The sequence below is a fragment of the Schistocerca piceifrons genome, chromosome 8 (genome assembly GCF_021461385.2).
Source record: "Schistocerca piceifrons isolate TAMUIC-IGC-003096 chromosome 8, iqSchPice1.1, whole genome shotgun sequence".
Lineage (NCBI taxonomy): Eukaryota > Metazoa > Arthropoda > Insecta > Orthoptera > Acrididae > Schistocerca > Schistocerca piceifrons.
The window spans coordinates 317978724-317995572 of record NC_060145.1 but is presented as its reverse complement, the minus strand read 5'-3'; the positions used below and the strand labels follow the sequence as shown (position 1 = coordinate 317995572).

General features: G+C 40.1%; 1 protein-coding gene across 1 annotated transcript; it reads left to right on the top strand.

The window, feature by feature from the left end:
* The first annotated feature begins 437 nt into the window (after positions 1–437).
* Positions 438–16552, top strand: LOC124712316. Its single transcript, XM_047242609.1, has 3 exons — positions 438–456; positions 10371–10494; positions 16204–16552. The coding sequence occupies exons 1-3, from the start codon at positions 438–440 to the stop codon at positions 16394–16396; spliced, it is 336 nt and encodes a 111-aa protein (XP_047098565.1). The 3' UTR covers positions 16397–16552.
* Positions 16553–16849: the final 297 nt, after the last annotated feature.

The window sequence follows — 16849 nt, the reverse complement described above, 5'->3', positions numbered from 1 at the left end:
TAGGACACACTAAAGAACAACACAAGTGCACACATTAATTATGTGGATTCTGGCCTGTAAGGAGACAATGGACAATCACAGGTGGTTTTCAAAATGACCTCCGGCAGTGGCAATACACGACTGCACTGTGGTATGGAACAACTGCTGCACATGTGCTAGCATTTCAGTGGAGATGTCTAATCAGGCTGCAGTAATACATTGTTGCATGTCATCAGGTGTAGTTGGCATGTCTTTGTAGACAGGGCCTTTCAGCTTCCCCCACGAAAAGAAAGGTCTGCAGGTGTCAGATCCGGAGAACAGCTTGGCCAAGGTACAGGTCCTCTGCATACAATACAATGATTTGGAAACAAAATCGTGAGGAGACGGTGCAGGAGTTTAGTGTTTAACATCGATTACGAAGTCATTAGAGACAGAGCAAGAGGTCGGATTAGTGAAGGATGCAGAAGGAAAGTGGCTGTGAGCTATATAAAACGTAAATCAGAATTCTGAAATGCTGGTTTCAACCATCGACCTCCTGAATGCGAGTCCAGTATGCTTAGCACTGCACTGGCCTGTTGGTGAAACAGTTTGTGAAGACGTGCTGTAGTACTTCATGTGCGCTGGAGAGCCTTCTTGTTGGTACCAATTGTTCCAGCTAGTCTATGGAGAAACGTCTTCTAGCATCCGTGGAAGATAATCAGTTAGGTGTTTGCAATACTTTTGCATGTTAAGAATTCCATCCCTCAAACATGAGCCAATGAGCTGATGGTTCACTGTCCCAAACCTCGCATCTACACTCCACTGTTATTGGAAGTACAATTTTTAATGCTGTGTGCCCGTTCGGTTGGATAATATGTTGGTTTACTTTTTCTATTGCGTTACTCAAGAGAACGGATGACAGAAACTTCCTCTTCTTGATACGAGAACAGGTAGTACAGTCATAGGTAATGAAACATTTAATTATATTCCTGAAACTGGCCCTTTCCTCATATTTTGTTGTTAGAAGCACCTGAAGAAACTCAAATAGGGACTTCATTATAGGTCTATTTTAACAAACTGAAAATATGAAATCTTAACACAGAAACACATCAAACTGAGCTCTGTGGAGACTCAAAAACATAACTTCTAAGTACATCTTGAGCCACCATTATTATCGACACCCAAGAACTAAGACGCCAGCTACCAACAACACTATCAAGCTACCCATACTTCACACTATTTAAACAATTATACCACTACAATATGACAATTCATTCACATAAAGCAATATAAATCTTTATACAGATGATTCAACCACTAGTTCAGTCACAAAAATTCAATACACAATCAGTTCTTAAAACCATTGAATAAACAAATGATTCACAATCGTAAAAAAACAACTAACATATACTTAATTTGGTTAATCATGCCGCTGGTTGTACTGAAACAATGAGGCCCATTCTTTAACACAACACACACTGCTCTACAACCTGCATGCTACTAATACAAACAACCCTATACTCAGCATTGTCAGACTTCCACTCAGGTAGTGGCTACACTTAGTGCACGTTCTCATATAACACTATGTACCACACCAGTCACAAGGTCTACATGACGCTACCATTAATTGTCAGAAGCACTCAGGTTATGATTCTTATGATCTACTGTTCCCTGCCTCCACTGAGGTGCTATGCATCAGACTGGGAAAGGCAGCAATCACTCCATCAGCTTGTTGTCCACACAGCAACCTCACCCACGCCGATCGTGATCACATCTCGTACAGTCCCACACGGCAGCTAATTGAGGTCCCTGACGTGGCTCCACAAAGAAATGTCTTTTACTAGGTCATCCCAGGAACTGATTATGACACTGGCCATCCATTTCCAAACACAACCCGACCTACCAGTCTCAGCACTACCAAAAACTGCATTCCGCAGTGACAGTCGACAAGCCGTGGAGGCACTGACAACGGCTTCAACACTAGCTTCTGAGAGATGTTATTAATCACGATATCTGTAGCCGTCTCCACTCACCCCCCTCCCCCAAAGCACAACCTGAACCACGAGCCCTGGATACCACAACAGCCCTTCGTGCCCCGCATTGACAGCTGACTACAGGCCACTTTCTTCTGGGCACCGTTGCTCGTTAGGATAGCACCAGCCAACCGTTCAATGTGGACACTGCACAAATGCTAGGATGGTTCCTTTGAAAAGGACATGACTGGCTTCCTTCCTCACACTTGTCCACTGTGAAACTGCCCACCAACTCTACCGACCACTTCATCAACAAGATGTTAAACCCTAATCTCCTTGTCATATAGAAGATCAACATCAACTAATATATAAAAGACGAAACCTGGAGCAAACATCTACAGAATGCCAGAAAGATTTTGTTTCTCCAATTTACAAACAAAAACTTGATTCTGTACGGTAGCCTGCGTTGGAAATTTAATTAGTGGGTTGCCTATCCTCAAACGCAAACTAATTCGATGCAACAACTAGGAGCAAATCACTCTCTTCATCTTTTGACACCACTGTCCCCTACTAGTGCGCTCTGCACCTACGCCACTTTACGTATTACGAATAGAATCTTTACTTTTGGTGCACATCTGTTAGCTGCCGAACATGCTGTCAGAAATATTCAAGAACTCTTGAACCTGTCGCACAAAGTTCCCAAGACCCATCTACGAGGGGCATTCGAAAAGCAATGCAATACATTTTTTCCTGAAAGCATGTTGGTTTCATTTCACATTGAAACACACTATATTATTCCCCAGCGTTTTCGCTACAAAAACTTATTTTTAAACATAGTCTCCGTTCAATGCGACCGGTATAAGACACCTTACTGGGGGTGCCCGCACGTTACCACCTCGATGCCAACGCCTTGCTGCATCAATAACATCGTCATTATCCACATGCTGCTTTCCGCAGAGTGCCTCCTTCATTGAACCAAACAGACGGCAGACACAAAGTACGAGAGGTGAGATCCGAGTTGTAGGGTAGATGAGGAAGAAGAAGAAATTCTGTGAGCTCCTTTCAGTTGCGTGGACTTGAGTGAGGCCTTGCTTTTCCATAGAGAACTTCGTTTGCATTTTTGTGGCGATGAACACGCTGAATTTGTTTTTTGAATTTTATGAGTGTAGCACAGTACACTTCACAGCTGATTGTTGCATCATGACGGAGGACATCAAACAGAATGACCCCTTCAGAGTCCCAGAAGACCATCGCCAGGACTTTGCCGGCTGAGGGTGATGCTTTGATTTTTTTCTCCGGAGGACAAGCGGTGTGGCGCCATTGCAGAAATTGCCATTTTGTTTGCGATTCGAAGAGATGAACACATGTTTCATCGCCTGCGACTATCGCTCCAACTAATGGACGATTATGTCACCACAACTAACAGAGACGTTCAGTTGAGCAATGAGATACTGGACTGAGACACGTCGATAACCACGAATGTGAGTATTCGCACGTTCCAACATTGAAGGAGTCCCATCTGTGTGTGGCCGGCGCGTGGAGATCAGAAGGTTTGCGTGAGCTTGTTGCGGTGCTGACAGACGCCTCACCTCACGCCTCACTGTACTTTTATTCACTGCCAGATCTCCGTAAAAATTCTGCAAACACCTATGAATATCTGCGATGCACCAGTTGTCCGCCAAAAGAAACTCAATGACAGCTCTCTGCTTGGAATGCACCTCCGTTATAGACGCCATGTTGAAGGCTACGTATAGCCACCATTTATCGGAACTACAGGGCGTGAAGCGGGATATTCAACGATGTCCACAAGACGGTGCTTGGCTTACAGCATGAATTAAGAAAACGAAACTAAATAATTACGTATACATAGAAAAGAAAATATGTGCAATCATATATACCTAAATAATTTTGGACCACAATGCTTTTTCAGTTAGTCTTCCATTATTTTAATAAGAACAACTTAGGACGCAAAGTTCTCACTATTTTGCTTTTCTTTTAATTTTATTTTGTCGTAGTTGAAGCACAGGGAAAAGTATAAGGAGAAGCAATGAAAACATCGAGCTTTGCCGCCGACATGGTAATTGTGGCAGAAACAACGAAGGATCCTGTGACGTAATACTTGAAGAGAGGTTATAAGATGAACAGCAACAAAAGTAAATCAAGAGTAATGAAATGTAGTCGAAATACGTCAGGTGATACTGAAGGTGATGCCAAAGAAATTGGAGTAGGAAATGAGATACTAAAAGTAGTAGATGAGTTTTACTATTTGGGCGGAAAATTAACTGATGATAGACGACGTAGAAGGAATATAAAATGCAGACTGGCTATAGCATGAAAGACATCTTGGAAAAGAGATATGAATTGCACAAGGCAAAAATGATGATAGTCACTTTTTTGTAACTTTTCAGGACGACGAATTTTCTGCTCTAGTCTCTCGTATATCATAAACGTTCACCGTATAACTATCGCAACAACATTTTTCTTGTTCTATATCTATTTGTTTAGGTAATAAATGTAATACAATAAACACATTTTCAATTTTAAGATACTTTATTAATCAAAAACTTAAATAGGTACACAAAAACATGGTAAAAGTGATGGTAGTCATAAAAAAATTGGTAAAAACGATGAAAGCCCACTATCTTTCTGTGCCTCTTCAGTGGATCTTGTAACCTGTAAACAGATTCTGTCTACTGTTTATTTTATAAGATTTACAATACTCTAGATTTTAACACATTAGGCCCATATAGATTTTATTTTAACACTGTTAATTACAACTTACATTTTGTCAATGAGGAAGTTCTTCAAAGTACTTTTGAGCAGATGGACTGCAAAACTGCTTCAGATGCTGCAGGACTTGGTACTTTCCAGGTTTTACTTTAATCAGATCTCGAAATAAGCAAACTTTTGAGCTAAAACAAGGGAACCTGCTTGTGGTTTTTGTCATAAAATAGTAACCTACCTACTTACATAGAGTATTATGAATTTAACTAATAACCTAACTAAATATCTGTTGCAATAACGGCAAAAATATTTCCTATACTGATAAGTTTTAATTACTTTCAAGGTTACACTATTGTTATGAGGTATTATTCTATAACTTGTTGTGTTGGCGGAAGTGCCAACACCATGTTACTAGAAGAGGCCGAAATTCACGCGTTTTAGCTCACGCAGGCTGGCGTGAGGAGGGAGGGACTATACTGACGTAAGGTCTGGAACATGACAAGGAAATAGAATTCAGAAAGCGGACGTAATTTGTTTGATACTTAACTTTAATCCATAAATGATGAACGTCGCTCTTGAAGGTACATGATTCACAATATTATCAGTTCAGAATACATTCCTGAAGAATATGGCGCCTTGCTAGCTCATAGCAAATGACGTAGCTAAAGCCTACGCTAAACTGTCGTCTCGACAAATGAGAGCGTATGTAGACGGTGATCTATCGCTAGCAAAGTCGGCTGTACAAATGGGGCGAGTGCTGGGGAGTCTCTCTAGACTACACCTGCCGTGTGGCGGCGCTCGGTCTGCAATCACTGATAGTGGCGACACGTGGGTCCGACGTATACTAAGGAACCGCGGCCGATTTATAGGTTACCACCTAGCAAGTGTGGTGTCTGGCGGTGACACCATATAACTCATTATAGGTTTATAGATTACTGATATGTGAAAGCAAAGGTAAAGTGTTGCGTCATTTTCTCTTACCTTCACGCAGAATTGGTGGTAAAGAGAAGGACGTATTATCTCCAGGTTCTTCTGTCTCTCTTGAAAGCTTGGTAATCTGGTGTTGTGTTAGGATCGGTGACATCAGAAAGTACCCAGTGTAAGATGGTCTGTGTTCAACTAACCTACAATGGTCTTTTGAAAATTTTAATTCACGAATTGGTCGTGTAGCAAATGGGCATTTCTTGTGATATTGATTTTCCAAAAAAGCAGTCCATTCTCTAAATAGGTTTTGGTCAGCTTCAATCACAGTGAAAGGCGAAGGCCTTACTCTGGCATTCTTTATTTCATTTACCCAATGTTGTGGTATCTCTGTGGGAAATTTGCCGCTTATCAGGGCCATATCTCTATCGCATTCTAGGTAAGAATGGCCGCGAATAGGGAATATAATTGCTATGCAGTCTAGTTTTTAAGGATCTGTACCACATAATGACAGAAGCGAAACATGGTGTAGTTCTGGTTCTGTCCGCTACAAGAATTGCAAAATATGTACAAATTTTTAACATTGGACTGTAACATGGTGAAGATATAATAGTGCAACATCGATACTACTTCGTCTGCACCTTTACCTCCTTCTGTTTCTGAGTAAGCAAAAAAAGTTGCATTTCCCTTAGATAGGCTGTGCACATTGAACAAATACAGTGACAATTGGCGGTAGTAAACGTCATTTGTGGTCAAATTAGGTAAGCTTACATTTTTTTGAAAATCAGTAGTAAGTGCCTGAGTATCCTCCCTTTTCCTTGAATTTTCCTACATTTTCTCTTTGTGTCATAAAACATGTTAACTTTCCTCAAGTGTTGTTCATTCTCACATTGTTTTGTCTCAATTCTGCTTAAAATATTTGCTTTTTCCTTGTCATCATTAGTCTGTTCCAGCTGGAGGTTTAGAGCTTTCATTTCTGCTTGGTACCTGTCACATGCACTGCAGGTGTCGCTTCTGGGATATCCAAAAGCTATGTTAAGCTTAGATACGAATATCTGTCTATAATATTCATAGGACACAATATTACCACTAGGCATACCTGTTTTGTACAATGTGTACATTTTTTCAAATTTAAAGTGTCTGGCAAGTATATTTTTTTAGTTTTATCGAAACTATAATGCTTTGTACGGCCCTTAAACGATGCACTGTGATCAGTGACACTTTGCTTAACTTCTTCTGAGGTCCTACAATGTCTGTGGTCATACTTTCCTCTCTTGTCTGTTGGAGGTTCACCTGTTTCTTTCAGACTCGTTTGAATAGTTTGAACCCTTCTTCCAGTTACATCCAAAATAGACAAACATGCTTTATAACACACAAGGGTGTCAATAAAATTATCACCATCCATTATTCTTACTTTGTAGGTGTAGTTCTTATCATTAAAACTAGATTCATTTTCAGGCTTTCTTGGTCTGCGATTTTTGACGTCATAAACATTGATAAGCCCGCCAAGTATGTGGACTGACCATCATTAGATTCTAAACTATTAAAATGAGACATTAATCTTTTTCTCTCAGCTTCACAAACTCTATCAAAACACTGCAGTCTTTTACATCTGCAATCAGACCCATTTTTGTGAGTACACACTTTAAGTTTTTTCATCACATCTCTTACCCTTCCATGGGATTTTCTCTTCTTTGTGCTAGGTTTACTGACGTTTTCACAATCTTCATCCACACTTGACTCACTTAATTCACTCATTTTCTCAGAAACTACTACCAAGAACACAAGCTATTAACTTTGGCAGCTTTCTAACCACAAACACAAAGTAAACAAAAGAATGAAGACAGCACGTTGAACTCCTGATCAAGCAGGTTTTGCCAGCCTTATGAAATGACTTTCATCATATGTGCCATGAACACAGATGACATTCATCAGTTTTACCGTGCACAACAAAAATAAAATGGTAAATAACTTAGTAACTGCCAGCATTCTTGCTGTGTACACCTCCCTACAAATTCGGCCGTATTTGAGCTACAAATTCCTGTCCTAACCTCAGAATGGGAAAAAGTTGACTATCATCATTTTTGCCTTGTGCTCTTCATATTTGTTAAGACCTAATATAACTTTAATTGTTAGGAAGTCTTTTCTGAAAGTACTGTTTGAAGTGGAGGTTTGTGTGAAAGGGAAAAGTGGACGGTAAACATCCGAACAACAGGAGAATAGATGATTTTGAAATATGGTGTCTGTGAAGAAAAGTAATACCAACAGCTGAATACAGGAAGCAGGTTCAGAAGGATGTAGGTTACAGTAGTTATTTGGAGGTGAAGAGGCTTGAACAGCGAATAATAGAGTGGAGAGCTACATCAAACCAGGCTTCGGAATGAAGTCGACAAAAAACAACAGTTGTAAAACATAAATGAATATTCGTATCAGCTTCTAATGAAAATTTAAATGTTTTTAAACGATTGCTTATTTGAAAGTTACATTATTCAGTATTAGGAAGTGGGGCAGCTACCTTGTCTATGCACAATTATTTAAAGGTGCTGATATCATTCATATGAAGCAATTTTAAGTTGTGGCGTGTACATGTTCTAAAGAAAAACTTACGACAGGATAAATTTGAATTGAGCAGTGGGAACAATTGGTATGTTTGGGCACTGTGACGTAGAGGCTGTACAAATTTAAATTGCAGTTTATTGTATTTGTTGTGATATAGTCGTTAATTGGTATTATTCTTTTATATCTCTTGTAACAGATCTGAAGATGGCTAACATCAGAACTAGTAATCAGAATGAAGTTCATATGCAATCAAAGACTATAAATAACTGTAGTAATACGTTCTTTGCTAATACAATCTAAGTTATAAAGCTGGAGGACTGGAAGCAATTTTAGTACGATGTAGAAATAGTATCTAATTCTCATTTTAGCGATATGTAGTTCAGTAATGCTGTAGTTTAAAAAAGGCACAAATTGTTCCTTTGATTTCTTGTTATTACATAAAAATTTGAAGGAAAACCATACACAATTATGCATTGGTGTACATGAAATATATACTCACTTTTAGTACTTAGATAACAGGTCACATACAAGTGAGTAATTACACTATACTGTGAAGGAAACATTTTAAGATCTGCTTTCATGTCGAAAGTATCATTCATTTCTTCACCTTGGCAGAACAGATAAATGACAAACCTTTCGGTGGTTTTAGAAAGAATGTAGTACATTACTGAATGCTAAAATTCATTTACTCATGTGCAATGCATCTCGATTGTTGATCGATCTTCGCATCCAGTTGGAACAGGGCACTATGGAAGCTCAAACTATGTGCCACAATGCTACTTCCGTGCCCGAAAGTCCGTATTATTTATCAAAAACTCGTCTTAAATTGGTTAAAACCAGTACACCACTTGCCCAAGTCCGACGATCACGGTGTAGTGTATCCATTGTCAGAGAGACAGCGTTTCCGGGGAGTCGCACTATGATGGACATAGCACTTGCCTACATCCTGTACGAGGCTTCTCCTAGAAAAGAGCAAAGAGATTTTTGATACTACCCTTTTGTTCCCTCCATTGTGTTACAACATTCCACCTTCTCTTGGATTTAAGAAGGCAACTCTTCTACGTCTACATCTACGTCTACATGTACATCTACATTCATATCCTGCAAATCTCAAGCGCCTGGCAGAGGGTTCATCAAATCACATTCACAATAATTCTCTATATTTCATCCTCCAACAGCACTCGATAAAAACGAACACCTATATCTTTCCATGCCAGTTCTGGTTTCCCTTATTTTATTATGATGATTGTTTCTCCCTATGTAGGTATGCGTCAGCAAAATATTTTCAGATTCGGAGGGGGCTGTTGATGACTGAAATTTCGTGAGAAGAGAAACGCCTTTCTTTTAATGATGTCCACCCCAAAACCTGTATCACGTCCGTGATGCTGTCTCTCCTATTTCTCGATAATACAAAACGTGCTGCCCTTCATTGAACTTTCTCGGTGTACTCCGTTAATGTTATCTGTTCAGGATCCCACATCGCACACAGCAGTACTCCAAAAGAGGACGCACAAACATAGTGTAGGCAGTCTCTTTAGTAGATCTGTTGCATCTTATAAGTTTTTGCCAACAAAACGCAGTCTTTGGTTCGCCTTCCCCACAACATTTTGCTTGTGTTCTTTCCAGTTTAAGTTGTTCTACATATTCTATCGGAATTTATGTATAGACCTTGAAGTTTAGCTCTTTAACAAATGAATTACCATTAAATGTACTTATTCCAATAGTTTTAAAATTTTTGAAAGGCTTTTCTTGAGACCATCATATATCGATACAGTGTAAATGTCCTTTTAAGCAGATGAACGTGGGATGGAAAGCTATGGACAAATTTTTCGTGTATCCACTAATATATAAACGTTGTTGGATCCGGTACTTTCTGCGAAATTTTAACTCATTGCTACATTCTACATCATTAACATAGATAGAGGTGAGACTCAGTACAGGTATGTCTCAGGAACTTCACTTGTATACGATTAGCGCAACAGAGAGAGTGATCAGAACTGTACTTAATCACATCTTCCCCAATCAATGGCGAAATACTGGCAGTGACAATTTCATCCACCACCAGGAGCCGAATCGGCAGCGCCACTACACAGACGCGTATTAGCGACTTCGCCTAAGGTGTCATTTCTTCCTTCTGCGCAATACACATTTCCGGCACCTTAACAAAATGTGTTGTTTGTCGATGCAGACAGCTGCAACAGCAGGCCTCACGCGATATTTGCTTCTCTCTTCCAGTTCACAGAGCACGCAGTCGTCGCTACTGCATCGTGTATATAAGGGACGAGGAGACGCCAGAGCTGCATCAGTCGTCATGGCAGCCTCCACCAAATCTCTCCTGTTCCTCTGTCTGGCTCTCGTGGTAAGTGCGACTGCGTTTCGACCTTCGCTTCGCATAAGCGATAGCATATGAGTTGGTACTGCACCAAAGCTTATCAGCCCAAAGCATGGCCATTTGGTTTGTCTCAAATGACATCTGGGACTGAAATGACAATTTCTTGGTAGTGAAGACGCAACGTGAGAGCTTGGATGAAGAGTCGTCGACAGGTGTGAAAGTAACATCAGGCGTTCCACAGCAAAATGTAATGGGATGGGATCCTTGCTGTTCGTATTGCACGTTAAAAGCCTGGTAGGCAATATCCATAGTAATCTCATACTTTCTGCATGTGATGGAGTTATCCCTAATTAAGTACTATTTTAAAATGCTGCACAAAACCCAGTCAAATCTCAATAAGATTTCAGAGTGGTGCAAAGATTGACAGCTTGTTACAAAATGCCTTGAAACTCAAAACTGAACACTTCACAAAATGCAGAAACGTACTTACTTTTCGTTTTCTAGTGCTTGTCCATCCCGAATGTTGGTAACTTTCATAGCTATGTCACTTCCTCTTGTTCGGAAAGGTTCCTGTCTCTAGCTCCTTTAATACAGACTTCAATTTCTTGCGAGTTATCCCATTGGTTGTTAATGTTAGTTCCCAGGTGCGCTAATTTTTATTTATTTCTGCATTAAGTTCACCATTAATATTTAGATGACAGCTTGGTATGTCTATCTTACTGACTATTTATTTTATTTATGTTCAGTTCTGTGACATAATGCCCAATACCTTTCTTAATTGAGTATGCAAGATGCTGGAGACTATTTAAGCCGATATTACAGCGTAGCTGGTATTGATCAGCTAATCTCCATCAAGACGATACCTTCTTCCACATTTGGGCTTCTTTGAAGAAATATCTCGAATGAAGATTAGACGTCAGTGTCAATATAAAACAGCCGAGATCACTCTGCGCCATATCTCTAAAGTACCAGATTTCTCTTTTTCTAACCTCACAGCAATATATTGATTCTAATAGAGGTTAATCATTCATCATCTATCCTACTTCTTGTTAGTACCTCAGTCACCTTGTATTGCTGTAGTCTACCAAAGCCCTTCTGATAATGAAAGACCAATAGCCGTCACAATACATCACCTCTGGAATAAGATCTGAATGCAGAACAAACCTCTTGCGTACCGGCAGTATTACAGAAGACACACTGTGTAGGTGCAATTCGCTCTTCATAAACATTTTTAGATTTTTTTGTGAATAATTTTTATCAATATTTTTAGGAGATAGCTTATCAGACTTGTTGTTTTGAAATCATTGTATTTTTAGGTCCTCGTTTATTAGCAACTTTACAATACCTCATTGAAGCCATTCTTCGCGAATGTGTAGCACATGCATGTCCGTCTTATCTAGATTTCTGTAGTGCTTGTTTACCTCAATTCGAAAAGGAATCATTGCTGCAACAGCAAACATGTGCACATGTGTACATCTGTCAGTGAGATTAACTATGCTAGATCGTAACGAATTTCCAGTGCATCAAAATCAAGGTTCACTAATGTCGAAGAATATGCTGTTTATGATCATTAATATGAAGCTGTCTGTAGACACCCTAACACACCGATGGTGGACGCTTTCTATCTTTTTTGGGAGAGTTAATCCACAGATCCTACTCCGTCAATCGAGCCAGCATGAAACATTGGTTTTACAAAACAGTAAAAGGTATGACATGTCTTCACTTGTGTCCACCTACTGAGATATATCAAAATGTTTGGAGCATTAAAGGTTCTCGTTTCAAGATATTTTACGTGTGATAAACAAGTAAGCTGATAGTCCAATCTGAGATCGGAAAATCTTACTGTTTGTTTCAAGCTGAGAACGGCATCCGTCAATCGTAATTTTGATGTGTATTTTCATATAACACACATACTTTTCTGGGTAAAGATTGTAAAACCTACGGCTTCCGTCTACACATTCGACTTCCTCAACGCCATTTGTATTTCATGTGCCGTGATAGATAAAATGGGCCCAGAACTGCGAATGGTTTCACATATACAGGATGTCTAAACAATGTGTCCCACAGGAGATGGTACTAGTCAAATCTTGAAAAAGAACTTGTAGAAGCATATGTCCGGAAACAAATAACCGTCGAGATACGGGTATTATTCTGGTCATCTGTGTAATGACACTATAGCAGCTGCTCACTGAGGTTACCACTCGTTCCGATACATCCCTCATACCTCTTTCTCAAAGAGCCACCAAGTCGGGTAAATACAGACTGCTGTTGTCATATCTTGTTACATGCATGGCACACACACACCTCTTAGGTATGTACCTACTCGATACCTTGGAATAACACTTTGCCTTCAGTTATCCGCATAGACAGAAATATGAGTGATTAAGCGCATGTCACTGGGGCTGCTCGACCAATTTCTCTCTCACTCAACGTTTGTGTTAGTCGCTGTCGCAGTATAGATAATCGGGAGGTGACCTCTCTTGCTTAAATTACATTCCTTGTCTTTCCACGAGGGTGACATCGTCCAGGGTTGTGTGTAATTTTCCGTTCGACAGTTGACAATAAATAGCACCTGTTAATTTGGTCGGTGAAATGTATGGCCCTAGTAGTGCGCCACCCACAATTCCTACCCATCCATCGATTTGCATCGGCCCACACAGGTTTATTATTGTAATTTATTGTCACTCTATGTGTGAATCCCACTTCATTCGTTAGTAAAGTGCAATTTCTACACAGAGGATGTTCAGCGATCCATCTTGGAATCCATCTATAATTTCGGAAAGCGGCGTTTTGGCACGAGGGCTTCCCAGCCCATTTCGTGGCTCAATTACCGGGTGCAAGACTTTTGAGTAGACGCGACTTCGGTGGTTTGCGTGTCACTAATTCAACCCAGTTGTCCAGCCAGGGAAATGAAAGTACAATTTAATACGGAGTTCGAATCACATGTCGTTCATCGCAATTCTGTACATCACAGAGAGGTGAATGATGGATCAAACAAACTGAAAATTTCCGGCCGGGATTCAGTCTGCAAACCTCTCGATCTCCAGACACGCACTTTACTGCTACACCACCGCTCTCTATGTGATTTCGACAAAGTAACAGCTCGTGTAGAACTGAACTCGCAAGAGCATGGTTTATGCCTTCAGCAGTTCCAGTTCTTCGCGATCTGCTTCTGGATTGTCTCCTCCTCGATACATTCGTCCCTCTCCACTCCTTGTGTGGACAGTACGAGACCTCCCAATTTCTTAATCCGAATCGTCCCTTTATATGGAAGTCTTTATAACATCCTGCTGAACATTTTTTTCAGTTGCAGTATGACACTGTACGTGTAGTTCGCCGTGCACTGCACATGTCAGTCGATTAACGCAGGTGACTAAACCACACCAAAATACCACGATTGTTACTTCTCGCATAAAATAATAGGAGTTCAATTCACTACTTGCATTGTTCGCAAGGAATAACCGATTTCTTTCTGGTGTCAGCACTACCTCAAAACGATGTGTACGGAATTGACGACGTAGAAGACAGCTGAAAGTTCCTTCTGTGACAACAACATCCGTAGGAGACTAAGTAACGACACGAAAGAGAAGAAATGAGACAAGTACGTCAAGACGTAAGCAGCTTACACATCTCTATACTGACCTTTCTCAACGCATGTAAAATGGTCCTTGCCTCAATAAATAGTTGGTCCCATACTAATATTTATAGGAAATGTTTTTATAGTTTTGATAAATACCGTCTGCTGTTAATATATACGATCCTTTGTTTTAAACGCCTTATATAACTAGCAGTATATCGAGATACGACAAATGTGCATTTACGTCTGTTCTCTGCAAACCAGTGACACTCTCCCGTTTGTCAAACAAATATGTGACCAACAGTACTATAGTTCGTTCATATGCTCAACACAGATGAAGACAGATGAATACAATCCTGGATGATTCTCTCATGGATTTTATTCGCAATTTCCTTCGTAGAGTCATAACATTTTCCCAGTACCATACCAATGAAACCAAGTCCGTGACTTAATTTACCTATGATTGGTCCTACGTGATCATTCCATTTCACATCCCTGCAGAAATGTTACCTCCCCCTCCCTCCCTCCTCCGAGTTATATCCATGAGTTGAATGATTCCAGTTGTGACTCATTTTTGTTTTTGGAAATTTACAAGGACTTGCCAACCTTTGCGCTACTTTGAAACCTTGCAAGAATCGACGGAGTATATGCGCAGCTTTTTCATAGAATAATCTATTATAACGGTATCTTCTGTTAGAGGTGTTAGATCTTTATGTACATTGTCTGCTAGATCATTGACACACGATGGACTGCAGTGGTCCCGACACACTTTCCTGCAGCAATCGTAAGGGTACTTATAGAACTCTCGGTGGCCTCTGTAGAAGATAGCATGCTCCATCCTCCCTAGCAAGTCCTCAATATATGTACAAACTGTATTTGAAACTACATCAAATCGTACTTTCGTTAATAAGCGTTGGTGTGGTATTGAGTCAAATGCTTTTCCAAAGTCACAAGATATGTAATCTAGCTGATTTCTTAGATCGGGTCAATCTATAAAGAAAATTTAGTGTGATCGGTTCCAATTTCTTTCAGTTCCTACTGCACTGAGACTAATTTTGTGTCATCAATTTCTGAATGGTTTCATTCGGCTCACCACGAATCCTCTTCTGTGCTAACCTCTTGATCTCAGAGTTGCATATGCTGCAAAGCAACGTCTTCAGTTATTTCTTGGATATATACCAATCTTCGTCTTATCCTTCAGTTTTTATCCTGTACGTATCCTAAGTGCCATGGAAGTTATTTATTTACGCACTAACACACGACCAGTCATCCTGTCCGTTCTTCTCTCTCCGCCGATTCTGCAGAGAATCTCCCCATTTATCATCTTATCAGATCAACTAATTTTCAACTTACTCCTCCAATCCCACAATTCAGACACTTCGATTCTGTTGTTTCCCAGTTTCTCCCACAATCTTTTCCATAGAATGCAGTAATCCAGATATGCATTCTTACAAATTTCTTCCTTAAATTAAGATCGATTGTTTATTGTGATGAACTTCTTTGGTCGAGGAATGCCCATTTTCCTGTGCTAGCCTGCTTTCTATATTTTCCTTGCATCTTCCATGGTGCGTTGTAGTGCTTCCAAGGTAACAGGATTACTTGACTTCATCTACCTCTTAATCTGCAGTTTTGGTGTACACTTGTCGGGATTTCACTTCTGCTGCTTCTCTTCGTTTCACTCACAGTGCATATCCATGCTTGGAAGACATCAATCTGTCCAACACGCCATGTAATTCTTTCTCTTTCACTAATAATACCAATAACCGAATCTCATCATTGATATGCTTTCATCTTGAATTTTAATACCATTGATGAACATTCCTTTTATTTCCATCACTGGTTTTTCCGTTTGCAGATGGAACAGTAGGGGTAGAAGTCTATATCCCTGTCTTCAAACCTTTAAAATCTCAGAACTTCGTTCTTGGTCTTGCATTATTATTTTTACTCTTTGGTCGTTGTATATATTATCTGTGTTTTTTTCTGACTCACATCTATTGCCCTGGGAATGTCGAACGCCTTGCACCTTTGTACATCGTCAAATGCTTTTTCTAGATCGATAAATGATACGACCACATCTACAGTTTTCTTAAGACATGGTGACTGAGAAAAGAGTTGATGGTTGCGTCAGTTTCGAAAGCAACTTGTCGCTTTGTCTGCAGGTCGTGGCCGCGATGGCGCAGGAACCTGCAGACGTACCAGCGGTCCCTAGCGGAGATGCCGCCAGCAACCAGGAGCCGGTACAGCCGGTGGTGGGCGACGGAGCTGCTGGGGACCAGGCGCTGCAAGACCGCTGGAGGGCGTCCATTTCCTTCCACAGCGGCTGAGCGGACTGCTGGCACATTCCAGAAATAGGAGGCTCTAGTTTGTCATAAACGTTTCTTCCTTTACGGTTTAGACATTTAAAATACTTTTCCTGTTTCTATATCAAGAGCTTCCTTTTCATTTTTCAAAACGGTAAACGAAAATGTATTACAAAAGAATGAATAAACTTTAGAATTCAAAAAAGCATTACTGACTTCGTTTAGCTACTAAAGCCAGTTTAACTCTTATTCTAAGAGCAAAATTCTGAAATAATGTTTCCTACACAACCTTATTTATTTTCTGGTTTCCATCTGGTCTCTTACCTAGCAATAAATAAGACTGTATATACTCTGAGTATTCACTGATGGGGATGGAAAAATTTCATACCTTGACACACCAGTCTTACATGTGTACACATGAAAATGTAAATGTTTGCGTTCGCGTCTCCGAAATTTCTTCACTAATTGTTTAAAAATTTTGATCAATATTGCACTGGAACAGGAG